Consider the following 21,743-nt stretch of genomic DNA (forward strand, 5'->3'; position numbering starts at 1 on the left):
CGTGTAAGAAACATTCCTCATTGGTCAAGCCAAAAGCGTGACGTAACTGTGCCACGCAGCTCGATGAGCATCCCACTACGGCGAAGGCTATGAATATTAACAAGGTCAAGCTGACGTTGCTTGGTAACCTTGGAGCGTCTAGTCACGTTTCCTAATTAATATTTACAAGCCAGCCTTTAGCATAGTAGGATTTGCTACCTTTCAGTCAATCAGAGTTTACGTCACGCAGCGTATTTAATATTCATGAGACAAGCACGGAGGCTGTTTAAAGTTAAATAAACGCCGCGGCGCGACTCGTGTTGCACACTGGGTGCAGCGGCGCTGAGAGACAGGCAGCTAAACGAGACGAACAGAACCGAACCTGAGAGGCAACAAGACTATTCTAGAGAATGACGTCCATTTGTCCAAGATGCGATAAGACTGTGTTTTTCGGTGAGAGTTTTTCCACTAGAGTTATCACTCAGCAAAAGTACAAGCCGAGTTCGTTTCATTGTTACTGTATTGATGGACTAATTGAATCAAATTGCAGGGTGTTTATAATTATGTGCTGAAAGGTTCAGGGGTAATTTTTTTTTAAAAACGGGATAAACTTCGGCAAATCTTGACAGAGTTACATAACAAGGGTTTGAAAAGCGTATTTGTTTTGGAGTCATTAGGTTATAAGCAGTGCGATTTGAACACTTTGTTTTCTTTGTTGGGTCTTAAATCGAGTTGTGTGTGTGTGTGTGTGTGTGTGTGTGTGTGTGTGTGTGTGTATTCTTCATAACAAAAGTCTATGGATATTCATCCATGGATGTTCTTCACTGTGGGCTCTCAGAGATTTTTATGCGTTAATGTAATTAATTTTCATATACAAATATTCTCTGCTGCACACATCAGTAATCATGCCAATAGAGAATTTGTATTTTGTATATTTGTATTTTTTTTTTTTTTGCAAAACAGTTCTTGATAAACATAAAAGGTATCTGTCTTCGTAAAAGGGTTAAATGCATGTGTCTACTGAATTTAACTGGGTCAGAGGAATAGATTTAGCACAAAATAATAGGTTAATTTCAAAATTACTATTCTTTTTTTTCCTCTGGGACCCCAAACTGTCAGTCTCAAGAAGAAGATGAGCGTTCATTTTGCAGCCTGTGCAAAACTAAGTATTGTTATTGATAGGTCAAGCACAAGTGACCCTAATGCTCCCACAACCAAACTGGAGGATGTTCTCTGGTGTGTCCCGTCATTGTCGGCTCCTGTTTAGTATTCTGTCCCGGCATCCAGTATCCGCGGGGCTAGTAAATGCTATAGCCTGTGAAAAGGGAATTGGGTGACGGTGTTACGTAAGAATTTGGCATGGAACTCTTGAAGAAAGTGGGCAGATCTGTTGTGCTACTGTTGCAGGTTAGCGGATGGAGTAACTCTCTTTCTGGCTGCGTTGAAGAGGAGCTTGATGATTTGATATCCCCACTGAGCCTAGACTCCTGAATATGTCTGAGTCAGTGTGCTCTCTGTTTGACCTGACTAGTTTTGTCTGATGGAATGTGTGTGTGTGAGAGACAGACCCTAGGAATGTCGGCTAGTTAGTGTGTGAGGCATTGGGGAGGTGGGTTTAGTCCCCCATGTGCACAATGCACAATGTCAGCCTGGAAAATGTTTTTGTATCATATCATAGCTCTTTCGCTTGGTGTATTATAACTACAGAAAATATGCTGAATGTTTGATTGATTGCAGGGTGGGATGTTGACCAGTTTGTTTTTCTCTGAATCGCTTGTATTTCTCACTGCTGTGCAAAGTCCATGACTGTTTACTGTGTTTGCTTATAGCAAACTATTGATTTTTTTTTTTTTTTTTAATTCAAGAGCTGATTATGAGTGAGAAAACGCCATGCAAGCAGTTTTTTTTGTGCAATGGTATTTGTAAAACATTATTAAATAAACTGAAGCTGGCTGAAAATCATCATACAATATTAATTAAAAATGCAGTAAAAACAATAATATTGTGAAATATTATTACAACTTTAAATCACTGTTTTTAAAATGCCATTTATTTTTGCGATCACAAAGCTGAGTTTTTAACCGCCATTACTCCAGTCTTTAGTGTCACATGATCCTTCAGAAATCATTCTAATATGTTGATTTGTTGCTTAAGAGACATTTCTTCTTCTTATCAATGTTGTAAACAGTTCTGCCTAATATTTAAAAAAAAAAAAATCGTCATACTTTTTTAGGATTCAAAAGAACAAATAATAAAAAAAAATAGGCTAGCCCCAAACTATTAAATGGTAGTGCATCTAGTTTTTCATCTCTTCATTTCTTTTGAAATATCAGTGAAATGGTTGTTCGTTTGATTGTGCACAAAAACTGCTTGTGAAGATCAGAAAGGTCAGAGATAAGATGCACTTTTCGACATCCGCTTGATAGGAGCAGATCCGACTCAGCAGGGTTTGGGTTGAAACAGGATCTCCGTTTAGAGCATTTCTTTAGATGGTCCAGTTTGTTCTTCCTCTCCTTTGATGCTGAATTGTTCAGCTGCAAACGTACAGATACAGACTCCACCCTAAAAATGAGTATTTTGTGTGGATAGTCTTCTCAGAGCTCTTGTAAATATTGTTTATAGGTATCTCTTTGGATGTGAATGCACAAACACACACTAAATTGTAGTTGGTGTTTTAAGATGCATTTCAGCTTGTGCTGAGCAGAACACACCTGTACTGATCTGTGAATTTACAGTAACAGTAACTATAAAAGTCATATAAATAATGACTCTAATTACATTACCATTCAAAGTTTTAGAGTGTGTACAATGTTTAAATAACTTCTATATTAATACATTTTAAAATGTAATTTATTCCTGCAATGTAAAGCTGCATTTTCAGCAGTCATTACTCCAGTCTCACATGATCCTTCAAAAATCAATGTTTAATATTTTCATGGAGTGATACATTTTTACAGTTTCTTTGATTTAATAAAAGTTAAATAAATTAAAATTAATAAAAGTTTAATAAAAGAGCATTATTTGAAATGGTAAAGACATATATAATATTACAAAAGATCTGTGAATTTGGATCAATGTAATGCATCCATTCTGAATAAAAAGGATTCATTTATTAAAATAAAATCTGAACTTTTAAATGGTATTTTATGCTCTCTTTTAGTTCAAAAACTTAGAACAAGAAGACCATGTGATGCTAGTCATACAAAGTTAGTTTTTTGACTTGATTAACAGCAGCTTTTACTCTCTATAAACCACCCACTTAGAAAGGAAGAGGCTGTTTGACAGATGCAAAGCAGCCAAACAGACGTTTATCACTACAGGACAATTGCAATCTTATTAACTGTGTGTAATTTAGATATACATTACTGCCGTTTAAGCGGTCGTCCTCAGCATTATATATCAAACATGCTGATCAGATAACACATTGCACTCTCTCCCTGTTCTAGCTGAGAAAGTGAGCTCTCTGGGGAAAAACTGGCACCGTTTCTGTCTGAAATGTGAACGATGTAGTAAGATTCTGTCTCCTGGAGGCCATGCAGAGGTAAGCAGATATTGATATTGCTGATATTGCAGACTGAGATGACATTAAAGAAATCTCTTTCTGATCATTGTGCTTTTCCCTGTTAGTCTTTCTTTATTATTTCTGTCTGTCTGTCTGTCTTTCTTTCTATCTTTCGACATTCCTTTAAGAGTGTGTAGGTCATTAAATACACTACCAGTCAAAAGTTTCTGAACAGTAGGATATTTTTATGTTTTTTAAAGAAGTTTCTTATGTGATCCAAAGTACAGCAAAAACAGTGACATTTTGAAATATTTTTACTATTTAAAATAACCGTTTACTATTTGAATATATTTTAAAATGTAATTTATTCCTGTGATTTCAGAGCTGAATTTTTAGTATCATTCAGTTAGTTGATCCTTCAGAAATCATTCTAATATTCAGATTTGCTGCTTTTTTTTTTTTAGGTTTCTTTGATGAATAAAATGTTCAGAAGAACAGCATTTATCTGAAATAGAAATCTTATGTAACATTATAAATGTCTTTATCATCACTTTTGATCAATTTAAAGCATCCTTGCTAAATAAAAGTATTAATTTCTATCTTTCTTTCTTTCCAAAAAAATACTAACTTCAATCTTTTGAATGGTATAATGTTATAAAAACTTTTTATTTCAAATAAATTCTGATCTTTGGATCTTTATATTCATCAAAGACTTATGAAAAAAATGTACTTAACTCTTTTAAATATTGATAATAATAATCATAATAATAATAAATGTTTCTTGAACAGCAAACCCTATTAGAATGATTTCTAAAGAATCATGTGACACTGAAGACTGGAGTAATGATGCTGAACATTTAGCTTTAATCACAAGAATAAATTACATTTTAAAATATATTCAAATAGAAAACAGTTATTTTAAATGGTACAAATATTTCAAAGATTTACTGTTTTTACTGATCAAATAAATACAGGCTTGGTGAGCAGAAGAGACTTCTTTAAAAAAAAAAAAAAACTTCAAAAACTATTACTGATCAAAAACTTTTGACTGGTTGTGTATTTGACAAGTTTCTTTAAAAATCTGTAATTTAGCCAGTTTGACTTGGGTGCTGATGACTTTGATCAGACAGCACAGCCAGGATCCTAGATGACAGCTAAATGTTAGACTGACAAGCTCATCCCATTAAGCTGACACTGAATGCAGGTCATCCCTGTCCACTTCTGTTTGGGTACCCCTCATTGTCCTTTTTTCTTCCTTCCTTGTTTCCTCTCTCTTTTATATTGAACTGACATGTGTGAAGGTCCTGTCTAATACATTATCTAGTTCTAGTTCAGTGCTCAGAGTTGTCTCGTTTCCCTGTTTTGGTTTTAAGTCTGTATTTCACCCGTAGACTTGTCACTCATCACAAGAAGATGTTTATGGAGGAATCAAAAGTCCTACAATGACTGTAAACACACATAATTAGTATTTATAGTAACCTCATTGGATCTCTGGAATTTTCTGACTGTCAGGGAGAGATTACGATCACACATATATTTATTATTTATCTATTTAATATTGGGTGGAACATTTAAGCATGTTTGTTTTCCTGAAACTGTTACGTAAACTCATTCCCATACTCTTTTTGAACCCTGAACGTCAAAATAGCAAAGAATGAAAGGACAAGAAATAAATATCCCTGGAACGACTTACTTTATTCAGTCGGTTTTACAGTATAAAAGAGAAAAGAGATTGACAAGAACAGCAGGGTGAAGACTGACTGGTTGTGGTTACAGGAAGTGAAACAGATTCTTTTAGTCTTGGGCTTTACTACTACTTGCCTCTTAGAGGAAATGTAAATCACAACTCTTAACCGCAGTGAAATTCCTAGAGAAATAGCAGTAATCTGTCATTTTCAAACACCGTCCAATACAGTTACTCCAGTTCATATCATTTTACTGAACAACTAGGTATATCTGTAAGCATATGGTCTTTTTCTCCCACACTCAGTGTTACTGTGGGTCTTTACCAGAGCTATTACAAGGACAATGGAGGGACAAAGATAAGTGTTCATTCAAACCAGAAAACAATTGTCTGCTTTTCTCCCTTTTTCCTTTCTTCCTATCTGTCCTTCTCTCTTTCTCACTCTCTCTCTCTCAACACACTCGCGCTTGCATGCACACAAACAGAACAGTCACACACAGCTTTAGTTTAATTATAAGGTGAGTTCTGATTTAAAATAAAAGAGGGTTTTGTCTTTTCTATAGCTTTTTCATTTGTGTTGATAAAAATGGATGGACAAACAGCTCTTTATTGTCTCACTCAAGGATATATTTAGTCTTGTTATTCTTTTATTACAGCTACTGTGTTCCCTTTTATTGCATGTGAGGTTTTTTTTTTTCTTATTGTGTTCAAAACAGCAGGAGGTTGTGTTGTTGGTGTTCGGTCACTGCAGGTGTCAACTGCCTTTTTAACCAATTCTATTCTTTGGGAAACAGCTCTCAGTGGAAACAAACTGTATTTTTAGCTCAAGTCACAAAAGAGACACTGAGATAGATGTTGCTTTTAATATATAAATATACATAAAAAATCCCTGATGATGATGATAAATGTAAAACTAAATAAAAGAGTAAATAAATAATTTCCTAATTTAATTTTGGCTTTAGGACTGTTAAATGCATGCACACTAAAATAGAGGTGTGTGTGTGTGTGTGTGTGTGTGTGTGTGTGTGTGTGTGTGTGTGTACCTGGTATTCATCACGTTGTGGGGACCAAATGTCCCCACAAGGATAGGAATACCAGTAGATTTTGACCTTGTGGGGACATTTCTCAGGTCCCCATGAGGAAACAGGCTTATAAATCATGCACAATGAGTTTTTTTTTGAGGAAGTAAAAGTGTGCACAATCTCCTGTGAGGGCTAGGTTTAGGTGTAGGGTGATAAATACGGTTTGTACAGTATAAAAACCATTACGCCTATGGAATGTCCCCATAAAACATGTAAACCCAACGTGTGTGTGTGTGTGTGTGTGTGTGCAAGGAGGCTTGAATTTCAGTCCAATTTGAGCCTGACTGGGTCTTTTTATGCAGTCTGGGAGGAGCAGGAAGGAACAGAAGGATAAACAATGACTTCTAATGAATCCAGCACGACACAAGCCTCTCTCTTTCATTCTGTCTCCCACACACACTTCTGATAATTATACCTTTTTTGAAAATGCAGGTTTTAGTAGAAGAGTGCCTGGAACAACTTTCAATATTTACAAAGTTTTTATAAAAAAAGTTATATTGCTATGTCAGAATATTTTGTTTTTATTTGTTTGTTCAGGTTGTGTGAGCACTTAAATTGAATAGAGAAAAATATTCTCTGTTTTATGTGTTTTATTGACATAAAGCTTTTATGTATGCACCAGTGCTAGTTGAAATGGGCTAATAAAAAGATTTTTCTTTCTCACAGCATGATGGATTGCCGTACTGTCATAAGCCCTGCTATGGAACTCTCTTTGGACCAAAAGGTATGTACAATAAGTTGTAACTGGAGTTTGTAAGCCATGTTGTGAGTGTGTATGTACAACTGAGATACTTTACAGTTAAAATAAAATGTATTTCATACACTCTATGCTGAGTCGGAATCTTGGGGCTAATAGGCTTTTATATGTGTCTTTTTGGGTCTAGTTGCTCTTTGTATGGCATGCGTTCATGAAAAGGAAAAAAAGGTTTGAATCGGGGCTCATTAAGTGACATCTGACTCTCAATGACTTTTAGAATAACCTTCCAACCAAAAATGGTACACTTACCACTAGAAACCTTATCCTTATCCTGTGTGTGTGTGTGTGTGTGTGTGTGTGTGTGTGTGTGTGTGTGTGTGTGTGTGTATGAAAGAAGGAAAGAAAGAAACCTAAAAAAAAATGACTGTATGATAATAGAAATTGCATGTCATCTTTCAGAAAATGTTAAAGTTTAAAAAGAGCTCAATTCTTAGATCACTGTGTGTTTCTTTTTGGAGTTTGGAACAAAAGAACGACTTCATAATAATTAAAAAATGACTTTAATATATACTGTCTTGTTGGTTGAAATCATCCAGATTAACGGGATAGTTCACCCAAAAAGCCATCATGATTTACTCATTCTCATAGGTGTATATGAATTTCTTCTTTCAGACGAATACAGTCGGAGTTATATTAAAAATGTCCTGGCTCTCCTAAGCTTTATAATGGCAGTGAATAGCTGTTGACATTTTGAAGTCCAATAAAGTGCATCCATCTATCATTAAAAGTACTCCACATGCCTTTTGAAGTGTATCGATGTGTTTGTGTAAGAAAAATATCCATATTTAAGACTTTAGAGTATGTAATCTCTAGCTTCCGCTAACTGTTTGTACGCCCATTCATGAGAGAGTGTGCTTCCAGCGGATGATGTTGGACGTAGGCGAACACGGCAACGAATGCGGAAGCACAGAGGAGAGAGCAAAACAAAATGGTCACAAATTAAATTTTAAATTGCTGAAAAATTTGTAAAGAAAAATGTCTGTCGATTTTTATCTAAGCCAAGAGGAGACTGGTTTTCTTTTGCTGTAAACAAAACTCGGTTCTCACAAGACTAGCATATTCTTATTAGAGAGTATGCTACGCCTATGTCATCCACTGGAATCTCACTCTCTTGTGAATGTGAGTACAACAGTTAGCGGAAGCTAGAGATTATGGTTTAAGTTTTAAATATGGATATTTTTCTTACACAAACACATCGATTCACTTCAGAAGGCCTTTATTAACCCTCCAGAGCTGTGTGGAGCTCTTTTTATGATGGATGGATGCACTTTATTGGACTTCAAAATCTTAACACCCATTCACTGCCATTATAAAGCTTGAAAGAGCCAGGATATGTTTTAATATAACTGATTTTATTCGTCTGAAAGAAGGACGTCTTATACACCTAGAATGGCTTGAGGGTGAGTAAATCATGGGGTAATTTTCATTTTTGTGAGAGCAAATGACTGAATTGGCTAGTGAGGTGGAGGTTTGTGTCTTTTCGCAATCTGTGAAGTGGGATACATTTACATCATAATGATGTGGATAGATGATGCCACTTACAGACAGTCATATTTTCATTTAAAAACCATATTATCTGCTTGAATGCATACAAATGATCATGTACACATATTTTCACAATAAAAAAATAAAAAAATCACCCTGTCTTCCTAAACACTTCATACACCAGGAGAGTTAAAGCAGATCCAGTGATGACATATGAGAGACGTGCATAGTGGATGACTGTGGTTTGTGTTTGTGCGCGTGTGTGTGTGTGTTTGCTAAAATGCTAGGTTTCAATGTGTAGCTTATGTTAATGCACACTTAGACTTTAGAATATGCTTGGAATAAACTATCTTTGTGAGTGTGCAATTCAGGAGAGATGCATTTTATCAGGATGCGAAGAGGATATTTTTGGCTTTTGTCTAATGCTATCTGCATTAGGAGAGTCTGAACACTTAGATATGAGCTTTATCGACTACTAGCACTTACTTGTGCAGTAATGGAATGGTACTCACTGTTCTGTCCTCTCATTGGTAGGTGTAAATATTGGAGGGGCGGGGTCTTACATATATGACACACCTCCTCAGACACCGGTCAGCAAATCAAGTGACAGCCCTTCAGACAGATCGCCCACAACACCTTGGACCAGCTCACAGATCAGCTTTAATCAGCCTAAAGGTACTGTCATTTAGACACAGACTGGTGTTGGAAGGTTTGGGGTCAGTAAGAAAAAAACAATTGTATTTAGCAGTATTTAGAGGGTGTAAAAAAATCAAAATATTGAGAAAATCCCCTTTAAATTTGTTCAAATGAAGTACTTAGCAATGCATATTACTAATTAAAAATGAAGTTTTGATATATTTACAGTAGGAAATTTACAAAGTATCATTCAAAGTATCATTATATAATATCCTAATATTTTTGGCATAAAAGAAAAATGTATCATTTTGACCCAGACAATGTATTTTTGCCCAATTGCTACACTCTTAAAAATAAAGGTGCTTCAAGATGCCATAGAAGAACCTTTTTTGTCTAAATGGTTCCATGAAGAACCTTTCTGGTAAGAAAAGGTAAGAAAGAGATGGTTCTTTAAAGAACCTAGTTCTTTGTGGAATCAAAAAGGGTTCTTCTATGGCATCGCTTGAAGAACCCTTTTAAAGCACCTTTATTTTTAAGAGTGTACAAATATACGTATGCTACCCTGTGGTCCAGGGTCACATATGTCCATAAGTAATGTGGTGAACTACATCAGTGGTTTCTCTGCTGGGACACCTGTTGAACTTGAGGGGAACTGGCTTCATACATCTACTAAAGTAACCTTGACATCAGTTGGTTAGAAGTAATTGAAAATTGTCCAGAAAAAGGACTTTATTCCTGAGAAAATGTCTAGCATCTGTCTTGTATTGAAATAACATTCAGTCATAGTTAAGTGTGACTTAAGTGTCCAAATGTGTCCATAAGCTATTTTTAGCCACTGTATATATAGACTCACTCTTCCAGACTGCATTGTTCCACACATTCCATTATACATTAACACTTCCTCTGCACTTTTTAACACACACATACACAGATTTCCACAATGAGTGGGAGACAAAATACTTAAACGTGTGTGTGTGGTAATGGAGGGGTGGGAGGATGGTTTTCCAAAGTGACCCCCTTGGGATTTTACGCGGTGGAATTTTAATGGCCTTCGTTGATTGGCTCCTTTTCTGAAATATTTCCCCTTAATAGGTGTTTTCCGACAGGCGGGACGTTGCAGGAATGTTAGGGGAGGGTTTTAAGGACCGTTGTAGAAACGTCTGGAGAATTGTCTCAGAATGCATTTCCTAAACGCGTGAGGCAAGAACCGTTAAAAAAAATGAACAAAGGAGAAGACATTAGGATCTAAAAATGGTAACAATCTGTCATCTTTGATGTGAGACAGAAATGTTGATTTTAAAGTCGGTAGGTTTGTGAAAGGAAGTGCCGCAGATCCTTATCAAAGCACACCATAAAGCACAGCTTTAATCACACCAGCCTGGATCTAGCCTTCAGAAGCTTCAAATCAGAAGTTTTTTAATGTTTTAGTGACAGATCTTTATTAATAACTTGCTAATAGATATAGTACACATAGAATACTAGGAGGCACAAGTTAAAAAAGCACCCACAGTTGAAAAGTTTACATACACTTAACTCTTCATACTGTGTTACTTGAATGATCCACAGCTGTTGTTTTTTGTTGTTGTTGTTTTTGTTTAGTGATAGTTGTTCATGAGTCCCTTGTTTGTCCTGAAGAGTTAAACTGCCTGCTGTTCTTCAGAAAAATCCTTCAAGTCCCACAAATTCATTGGCATTTTTTTTGTGTATTCGAACCCTTTCCAGCAATGACTGTATGATTTTGAGGTCCATCTTTTCACACTGAGGACAACTGAGGGACTCATTTGCAACTATTACAGAAGGTTCAAACGCTCACTGATACGTGAGAAGGAAATATAATGCATTAAGAGCCTTGGGTGTGAAAACTTTTGGAATTTGAGGACCAGGGTAAATGTAATTTATTTTGTTTTCTGGGAAACATGTAAATATCTTCTGTAGCTTCTGAAGGGCAGTACCAAATGGAAAAAAAAAAGATATTTTGGTAAAATAAGAAAGTTACTTTAGTTAATACTTAATGCATTGTTGTTTTCTTCTGGAGCATCAGTGAGCATTTGAACTTTCTGTAATAGTTGCATATGAATCCCTCAGTTGTCCTCAGTGAAAAGATGGATCTCAAAATCAAACAGTCATTGTTGGAAAGGGTTCAAATAGGGTTGAAAGGGTTCGATTTTGCAGATTCTGCAAGGTGTATGTAAACTTTTGACTTCAACTGTATATCTAAGTTTGCATGAATTATGGTCCTCCTTGGCTAAAATTATAGTTATAGTTCAGCAACCTTTAACATCGTACAAATACTAATATATACGTAAAAAAAAAAATATGTACAGATACATAAAGGTTTTGCTTTTGTTTGTAGCTTCCACTGTGCCTACACGAATGTTTGCTGGAGAGACTTATCTGTGTCCCGGCTGTGGAAAAGCAGTTTATTTCGGTGAGTCCAATGAATCAAAACTATGAATTTTCAGACATTTGAGAACTTTCAGGAATGTCTGTGGTTGGTGTGTGTATAGTTTTGTGCTGCTGTATACGTGCAGCATTCAGTCTGACCACTCTAAGATTTTGAGTCCATTTAAAGGGGAACAACAAGAATTCCAGTAAATATGACAAATGTTTTTAAAATAGTTTAAGGTGAAAGTCAAAGATAAGTGTTGTTTATGGTGGTTACTCTGTGACTTAAGTCATAAATTATATGTAAAATTGTATAACAAATGTTTTATATATGTGATGTGATCTAGTAAAACCCAACACATGGTGAAATTTACCTTTTTTAGGTTTTGATACACATGAAAGCTGGTTTCAAGCCCTTTCAAAACTAGCTTGAACATTACCAAAATTATGGCTATGTGAAGTTGGCTGATAGCTATGATTTTCGGAACTGGAATTTTGAGGGAAAAAAAAAAAAAAAAAAAACGATTTAGACCTATTTTCTTTCACTTCATGGGTTTAACTGGAGCTGTCTGTCAAGTCAGGAGGCTATACTGCATCGTTACACCAACAGACTAACGTCTGTTTTCCGTTGTTTATCATGGGCATAGTCTCTGAACTTTTGTCAGTTGTATGTTTAGATAGCATTAATCATGTACCATGTAGTTTACATTTAGAAAAGCGAGTGCAGTAACTCGCTCACCTGTCCATATAACAGACTGTCACTGGACTCCTCCTCTTTAGTAACTTCATCATTCATTCAACCTTCATCTCTGGATGTGAAATCGTCAATTATAACATCGTGTAGGGTACTGACATTACCAAGATTGAGCAGATTAAAACGAGTAAGATCGTTTAAGTGAGCAGCTACAGTAGGCTGCTTCAGACCAGTGTTGCCAACTATTTCCAATGAAAAGTAGCTAAAGCCTGCCCGAAAAGTAGCTAAATGTTGCCAGATGACGTCACACACTAATTTGCATATCAGTGACGTCATCACGTAGTATCTGACAAGCGTAAGCCTGTCATGTCTCTACTCTATGAGGCGCTGTGTATTATATTATATTAAAACATTACATCCAGATGCACAATAAATAGGTTCTTATTAACAAAAACTCAAAACTGCATCTTTATGTAGTATACAAAATAATTAATGTTTTCTCAAATTGACTGGCCATCTCAGCCATCCTTTAAATTCAGGTACAGACTCCCACTCTTTTCTGTATTTCTGGCTGTACAATTTCAATTGAGACATGTTCAGTTAAAAATTAATGAGCAGCTACTAAAGCTAACTAAATTTTAACTGTGGTTACTCTTAATTAATTCACTTAAAAATGTGAAATGTGTGCAGCTGTGCCTGGCTATTTAGACCTTATGTAGCCCCACCCCCACACTCTACTGAGTAAAGCCTGCAGCCACTGCTCTTTTGATTTGAGTCACTTTTTAAAAATTGCTAAAAGTAGCCAAATGAATGTTAAAAATTGCTAAATTTGTTGCTAGGTGCTTTTTGAAAAAAAAGTTGCTAGGGTAGTATGAAAAGTTGCTAAATCTAGCAACAAAATTGCTAAGTTGGCAACACTGCTTCAGACTGCTTTGTTGCGCAACGCCATCTCACTATATTAAAAAATAAATACATAAAACTTTGCGTGTCGTAGTTTACACAGGACTGGCAGGGAATGTGCATTGATTCGCCTTTATTAAATATGTTAGGTGGTTTATTTTGATAGGTTAATTGTTTTTGTGGTGTTCAGAGAAGGCACCTCCTCAGCGCGTTCTTAACATAAAAGGCAGTCGTTTCTGCTTGCTTGCAATCGCTATTATACACACACATACATACATATAATAAAAATACAAAATAAATACCTTTATTTTTGTATATATAACCAAATAAAAACAGCATTGTGTTGTATTAATGTGATGTCATGTCATGGTGTCTGCTGCAGCTGAGAAGGTGATGTCACTGGGTCGCAACTGGCACAGGCCTTGTCTTCGCTGTGTGAGGTGCAAGAAAACACTGACTCCTGGTGGCCATGCAGAGGTACTCACAAATACACTGTACAACCTACTGTTTCTATGAAAAAAGTTCACTTCCAGAATAAAAATGTCCTAATAATTTACTCATCCCTATGTGATCCAAAACGTTCATGTCTTTCTGTCTTTAATTTCAAAGAAGTTAAGGTACTTAAGTTCAAAAAGGTAGGGTAAATGAAAAAATTCCATCTCATGTTCACCTCAAACTTCAAAATTGTCCAAAATTGTGACAGAAAATGACAGATTGTTTCGCTAGATAAGACTCTTATTCCTCGGCTGGGTTTGTGTAGAGTCGTTGGCCACAACTGGAGTCCACTATATGGAGAAAAATCCTGGAATGTTTATCTGTGAGTAAATTATCAGTCATTTTTTATTCTGGAATTGAACTTATCCTTTAAAGCACAATATGCAGTTGCTGCGTCCTCACTGCTTTAACTTCCCTACTCTGATAGAGATGTTTTCGAATGCATTTTTTTTTTGTTATTAAATATGTATTTAATTTTTTGGGTTTGGATTATTAAATATAAAATTCCACAAAACAGTAGCTGAATCTGAAATGGCAATGATATATTGTGTAATATTTCTAGAATATACCTGCTATAATGATTGCTTTATCATTGCTTCAGACTCCCTAATAATGTGCTGTATTTTCTTTTTTTCCTGCAGCATGAGGGCAGTCCATACTGCCATGTGCCCTGCTATGGGTACCTTTTTGGACCAAAAGGTGTGAACATTGGAAAGGTGGGCTGTTACGTTTACGAGAATGAAAATGCAGAGAACGAAATGCCAAGTGAACATTAAGTCACAAAGGAAAAGCTCTTTTTTTTGTTTTTTTTTTTTGTTACAGAAATATTTTTTACATATGAATAAAATTGTAAGGTGTAAAGATTTATTTTCACATGGTCAGACATATGCACAACATTGCAAATTGCATGTATTCTGATCATCAGAAATGGCCACTGGCATCACACAGCAAAAAAAAAAAAAAAGTAATACAAAAGACACTTAAACATGCACATACATGGGCTCTTTCTCTCATTTTTCTGTTTTTCTCTTTCACAAACACACTCATAATATATATTTATTAATTCATACCTACATTTAATCTTAGAAAATATCTGTATTATTACATGGCACTGGAGAAAGTTGTAAATCCTTATGTAACTAATAAAACATATTTTAAAAGAATTTTTTTGTGTGCATTTTCTCTTCTGGGATCTGAACATGACACTAAACAATGTTGATAAAACTTAAGATTAAATGTGCACACAATCTTAGCAGTTCTCAGTAGGTTCTTTTGTTGTCATTTTCTCCTCATCCTCCTGCTTGTCATGATCTTTCATGAGATTTTTCCTATTCAGAATGATAAAATTGCTTGGTTAATATACACAATTTCAACTTTCCAGGTTGTTTTAGATTAAACATATGTCTGTTTGGTCCCAATATTACATCCTTGACTCAATAGAATTGTTCAAGTGCTTCTCAGTGTGTTAATACGTGTATTTTATAGCTGCCTTAACAAAATACTATAGGTAATTATGACTTACCCAGTACCCTCGACATCCTCTATAGTCTCAGGTAAACATCTGTCTCGTGTCTCTGGTAACTGCCAGGCCACCACAGAAGCAATGAGTGCCACAGCACACAGGATGGTCTGAGAGAAGTGGCCCCAGAAACTGTCCAGTAGCAGGACTAGAGGAGCCACAGACACACCCAAACGAGCCAGGAACGAGTTATAGCCCATACCATTTTGCCTGAAGGATCCAGTCAAGTAAACGATTAAGTTAATACTGTACACTAATATATACAGTATATCACATTGCAGGTAACTTCTCTTTGGGGAAATGCATGAGGCATGCAATTGTAAAAATAAATAAATAAATAAAGATAATGGTAACTGTTTTTGACTGTTACCTGAGGACAGTTGGGTAAAGCTCCGAGCTGTATAATACAATTGTACAAAAAGCAGCAGTTGCAAAACCTTTACCCAGTACTGCCAGCACAGTGCGACCAACCCATTGATCTGAATGTGAAAGAGAATAATGAACATTATACAACAGTTAGTTTCAGTCCACGTATCTAATCAATGAAGCAGCGTCTCATATTTAAATTTCTGCATTTCTATTTCTGCAGTTGCATGATCACGCCAACAGGTGGAGGAGTATCTCAGACACCATGCAAAAACTCATTTCTGGGAGGTAGCATGACTAATTCAATTTAGTGTTAACACGACAAATCACAGCTGTCCTTCATCTTTTTCATTTGATTTTATTTTCCCATGCACAATTGTAAGCTGTTAGGGTTAGGTTATTCAATGAATAAGTGAAGGTCTCCAAGGGCTATTGCGTGTTATCATGATTGCGTAATAATAATTATAGCTAAAACAGCTTTAATGTTTTCCAGATTCACTCTGGTGATGTCTTATTTCTATTTTATACAGTAGAAAGCATTTTGGTCTGATATAAACAGTAACAGACAGCAGAGTCACCAAATCTGACATCTGACAAACACTTCCCTGTATTTAACACAGTGGTTTTAAAGTTAGCCAAATACACTCTGGTGATCTCAAAACTTCCCTATTTTATATCCTAGAAAGCATTTTGCTCTGATGTGAACACAGATAGACCCATACAGCAGGATCACCAAATCCAACAAGGCAGTATTAAAGGTTACATCAGTTACCCTTCTCAATTTGGCACAGAATAGTTTTAATGTAACCTAAACATACAGCATAGCAGGATACAGATATCCTTAACCCCCTTAATAAATACAGAATAATTATACTGCATATTTACGCACAATGTTAAAAAATAATCTGATCATTAGAAATAGCCACCATCTTAAAAAAAATAAGACAAAAGTCACTTAAACATGCGCGCGCACACACACACACACACACACACACACACACACACACACACACACACACACACACACACGGGCTCTTTATCATTTTTCTGTTTTGTTTTTTTTTGTTTTTCTTTCACAAACGCATAATTTATAAATAAAAAAAATACAAATAAAAACGCAATAGCACAAGGAGTGTCTGTCTAATAATCATATTTCTTTAAGCAAATTAAAAGTTTGTAACGTTACCGTTCAATCGGCGCGTCTGTTTCCCCACAGGACCTCGTGTCATCCAAGCGCGCTCATGACAACGTGCAGGGCGCCACGCGCATTTTCGTCAAACATTTGATGAACACTACTACATTACTAGTGTAATCGAGTTCAAGCTGAACAGTGACAACAGAGCCTACAACAGTCAAAGATGGTCACAGAATTTGATGTAACACACTTAGATATTGCGGATAATTTGCAGGCATCAGGGAGCTGCTATCAAAATGCGGGGGACAGGTGGGATGTCTGCAGTTACTCACCCACCGGTTCAATCGGAATTTTATAAACCTGCGAGAATGCTTTTTGTGTGCAAAGAAAAAAAAATACTCTAATGAATGCACGTCAAAAGACTGACACAGAAGAGAAGAAATTATTGAATGAAGTCGTTTGCTTTCTTTGCGTACAAAAATGCTGTCTATGCAGGGCCAGAAAGCTCTCAGATTTTATCAAAAACGTTGTAATTTGTGTTCGACATGAGGGTGAGCAATTAATGACATTTTTTGGGTGAACTATCCATTTGTTATCTTATTAATTAATCATACTGTTTTATCCAAAATATTCAGTAACAACAGCACTCTTGCACATGTAATCATAATCGTTGCATAATCATAGGTTGGATTTGGCACTTTTACCTTTGGGTATGAATATGTTAATCATGAGGCTGATTCCAGCAAACAGCTGAGCTCCTGCTTCAGTTTTACGTCTGCCAATCTTCTCCAGCAGGTAATATACAATCAATTTAGAGGGAACTTCAATGGCTCCATACACAAACTGAGTGAGGTACATATTTAGTCCAAAGCCTGTGATGTTGAGGCTTATACCATAGGTCACAGTGGCAACACAAAACCTGTAATAAGTAAACAGCCATTATTAGATTTTTTATTATTCAAACAATGAAGTCCATGTTCTCTAATATAGTGCCACTGAAGGCTATAGTGAAGCCAACAGCCTGCATTATTTCAACTTTTCTTAAATAATTATATTTAATAGCAGGAGAAACTACATTACCCATAATTCTGCAATGAAATCAACCAGATAATTGAAACAAGCAAATGCTCTGTACTCTGCTCATTTTCAAATACTTTTTTGCTTTAAATCAAAGTTAGTAATGTTGTGATTCACCTCTTAGCTGGTAGTTTGGTTCATAGTGTTGAACTCTTTTTAAAAATCCCTGCAGGAAAAAATGAATGCGAAAAGTATTTCTGGGACCAAGGCAGGCCCTGTTGAACTGTGGTTCATTTACACACCATATGATTCCAATGAGCAGAGCCAATCTCCTCATCTTAGGGGTTCTGACAAGATCCAGGTACGATTAATTTTTCTTTCCCTCATCTGTAATTATGATGGAGAGAGCCTATAGAAGAAAGACAGAGATGTAGTTACAGACCTACATTTAGCCTACAGACAAAATCTTTTTTAAAAAAGTGATTAATCCAACGTTATATATCATTTTCTCTCACCTCAGGTTTGATTCTTGAGATAACTTCCTCCTTGCGATTCATGACAGCACATTTGTGAAGATAATAATGAGCTTTTTCTGCCTTCCCATTGGCTATCAGCCACCGAGCTGACTCTGGAACCCACCTTCATCAGAAACATTTGCTTTATAGAACATTCACACCCTTAATTGACTCAGGAATGTTTTGTTTTTATTTTGACCGAATATGCAAGGTCTATTACCACCAGAGGATTGTAGATAGCAGTAAAGGTGACGTGACGGCCACTGTCAGCAATCTCCAGTCTCTGATACAGAATGCAATAAGAGACAACGAGGTGTTCCCAACAGCCCAAGCCATACTGTCAATTATACATACAAGCCTCCTGTGCTTAATATCCACCCACTCCTCATCTGAAAAAAAAAAACATGCCTAAAAGGTAAGGTATTTTACTGTTTTATATTCACTTTCAATCATAATCTGAGGACCTAAAATAGAGTTCTTACTGAGTATGGCTGAGATGATAACAATGCCGGAGATAGCGAATCCACTGAAGAATCTCAGCACTGCAAACATGATGAAGGAGGATGAAAAGATGCTGGCAAAAGCCATTCCTGATATATAGGACACCAGCAGCATCGGCTTACGGCCAAATCTATGTGCCAAACAAAGGACAGGTTTATTTTGTGCTTGAGGTGGCATTCTTCGTAAAATGCAAATTGTTCGTAATATTTATCATAATACAAAATCACCTGTCACTCATGCCTCCAAAGAAAGCTGCTCCAAACATCACTCTGACGAAGAAGATGGTGGCCACAGCTTTATTCAGACTTTTGTTATCACATACCAGATCCCACTTTGAAATCAAGAGAGATTTTCTTAAAAGATTGTGTGATGAACTGCTTCATGAACTTTCAAAACCACATTTAGTTTAAATGTATCACTAGTTTTATCATGACACTTTTATCACAGGTGACCCTATGGGGCTTGAACCTGCAACCTTGCCATATTACACCTTACATTTCTAACTAAAAGATTTTGTTTTGGATGTGAAAGGGAGGACAAACAACAGATTTACTTACACTGTAACCTAATTACATTACACATTACACATAATTAGTTTAAATTGAATTAGTTCTAGTTCCCAGTGTTATGTTGGACGTTTGTGGTCAAGAGTAGAACTTGTTAGGTTAGGCTGAAGTTGAATCAGTGACTGTAAAACTGTTTATTTGACAACCTATAACACTGCACATACACTTATACACTACCAGTCAAAGGTTTTTGAACGTTTATGATTTTTAATGTTTTTCAAGGAAGTCTCTTTTGCTCACTAAGCCTGCATTTATTTGATCCAAAGTACAGCAAAAACAGTACCATTTTGAAATATTTTTACTATTTAAAATAACTGTTTTCTATTTGAATATATTTTAAAATGTAATTTATTCCTGTGATTTCAAAGCTTAATTTTTAGCATCATTACTCCAGTCACATGATCCTTCAGAAATCATTCTAAAATTCAATTTGCTGCTCAAAAACATTTATTATTATTATTATTATTATTATTATTATTATTATTATTATTATTATTATGTTGAAAACAGCTGAGTCGATTTTTTTCAGGTTTCTTTGATGAACAGAAAGTTCAGAAGAACTGCTTTTATTTAAAACATACATACTTTGTAACAGGTAACAGCTTTTCTTGAACAGCAAACCAGCATATTTGAATGATTTCTGAAGGATCATGTGACATTGACGACTGGAGTAATGATGCTGCAAATTTAGCTTTGATCATAGGAATAAATTACATTTTAACAATATTCAAATAGAAAAAAAGTTATTTTAAATAGTAAAAATATTTTTAAATTACTGGTTTTGCTGTACGTGAGCAGAAGAGACTTCTTTAAAAAAAAAAAATCATACTGTTCAAAAACTTGACTGGTAGTGTATGTGCAGGGTTGCTAGGTAATAACTAACCACTAGAGACATGCTTACAGTATTTTTATGTTTCATTTTATGGTTTCATTTAAGATTTAGCTACACTATATTTAAGTAGAGTCTTTTAATAGTTGGAAATGTTTTCTTTTTTAGTGCATGTAAATGAAAAAGTTTACAGTACTTCAATGGTTTAAGGCAATCTTTAAATGATTAGTTGTTTAATTTTTCAGCGCACAGGCTTATCCTAGCCAGAAAGGTCAACAACATTGAGTTTCTTCACTGAAATCTCACCTGTGTGGCAAGAGTGCTGATGAACGTGCTATTGTCATACTCCCATCCATTCTGGCACTGAACTACTGGAAGTTCTGTGCCGCTGGAAGAGTTTGTCAACAGATCAAACTGAGGAAAAGAAAACATGTGACAAGAAGCAGGAGTCCCATCATCTTGAGCTGGAATACTGACAGTCAGTCTCTCCTCCTGAGTCAGATTTCCAAAGATTCCCTCATCACCCAGAGTGCTGATATCACAGTGGTGAGGTGGGATAGCGGCGATAAAGTTGCTCAGTAGAAAGTGACACGGTATAGTGAATCGTCCTACAAAACTGATACAAAGAATCATCTTCTGGAACCTGCCAAAGCCATTGATCTCTGTAATGATATCTTCAAACTTCATGATTTTTCTTCATACACAAACTTTCCTCAGTGTCTCCCTACAAAATCCCTTTTATGTGGTTTATGTGGTGCGTTTTTATGGGATATCAAAGGTTAATGTAATTGGAAGTCAGATGCATCTTGTACTTTGGTCAATAAACTGCTGTGGTTGTACACTGTAAAATCCAATAGTTTACTTAGATATAGTTAGTTATCTTTACTTAGTTGCTACACTTACTAGGTTTTATTAAGTTACAGCTACTTTCAAGGCAAGTAAAACAATTTACTTACAGCTTCAAGTAAAACTTACTTAAAATGTTCAAGTAGCCACAAAGTGTCATGATCTCTGCTGTGGGGTTTCCCTCAGCCACCTGAGAGCGCTGTTTCCCTTCCCTTGCACTGCACTTCCCTGATCGTTCACACCTGTCTTTGTCATTAGCACTCGTCATCCCACACCTGTTCAATCACAGTCTATAAGAACTCTCATTTCCCACTCATCATCGTGGCTGCATTGTCTTCAGTACTGTCTGTCTTAGATGTGTTTTGTCTCCCTGGCTCTAGATCGTGTTTCTTGTTTTGTTCTCTTTGTATTAGTCTAGTCGTGTTGTGCCGTGTTGGCCTTTTGGTTTTGTTTGTTAGTTTCTTTGTTTGTAAATTAAATATATACTTACCTTCCCTGCAATTTGACCCAGATCTCATCTCTCTACGTGACAGAATGCAGCCACCCACTCTGTTCCCGAGACAGGGGAGATGTCCTTTGAGGCGGCGTCGGCCGCTCGCTTCGAGTTCCTCTACGCCTTTCTGGCGCAGATGGACGCCTATAGGGCTGAGGCTGCGCAGATGCGCCCCTACTTTGCGGCGAGGGCAGAGACGCTCTTCCGACCGCTATCTCCGTTCCTGACGCGGCGGCAACCGCTGTCTCTGTTCCTGATGCGGCGGCGACCGCTATCTCTGTTCCTGACGCGGCGGCGACCGCTATCTCTGTTCCTGACGCGGCGGCGACCGCTATCTCTGTTCCTGACGCGGCGGCG

General features: G+C 36.3%; 1 protein-coding gene and 1 pseudogene across 1 annotated transcript; one reads left to right on the forward strand and one right to left on the reverse strand.

The window, feature by feature from the left end:
• The first annotated feature begins 289 nt into the window (after window positions 1-289).
• crip3 (cysteine-rich protein 3) lies at window positions 290-14,762 on the forward strand. The gene is made up of 7 exons (XM_073826802.1): window positions 290-432; window positions 3,426-3,520; window positions 6,914-6,971; window positions 9,024-9,164; window positions 11,479-11,553; window positions 13,487-13,581; window positions 14,241-14,762. Exons 1-7 carry the CDS (start codon window positions 390-392, stop codon window positions 14,373-14,375), a joined length of 642 nt encoding a protein of 213 aa, XP_073682903.1. The 5' UTR covers window positions 290-389; the 3' UTR covers window positions 14,376-14,762.
• LOC141295569 (solute carrier family 22 member 7-like) lies at window positions 14,442-20,764 on the reverse strand (annotated as a pseudogene).
• Between the last annotated feature and the right edge of the window lie 979 nt (window positions 20,765-21,743).

This window comes from Garra rufa, chromosome 21 (assembly GCF_049309525.1).
Source record: "Garra rufa chromosome 21, GarRuf1.0, whole genome shotgun sequence".
NCBI lineage: Eukaryota > Metazoa > Chordata > Actinopteri > Cypriniformes > Cyprinidae > Garra > Garra rufa.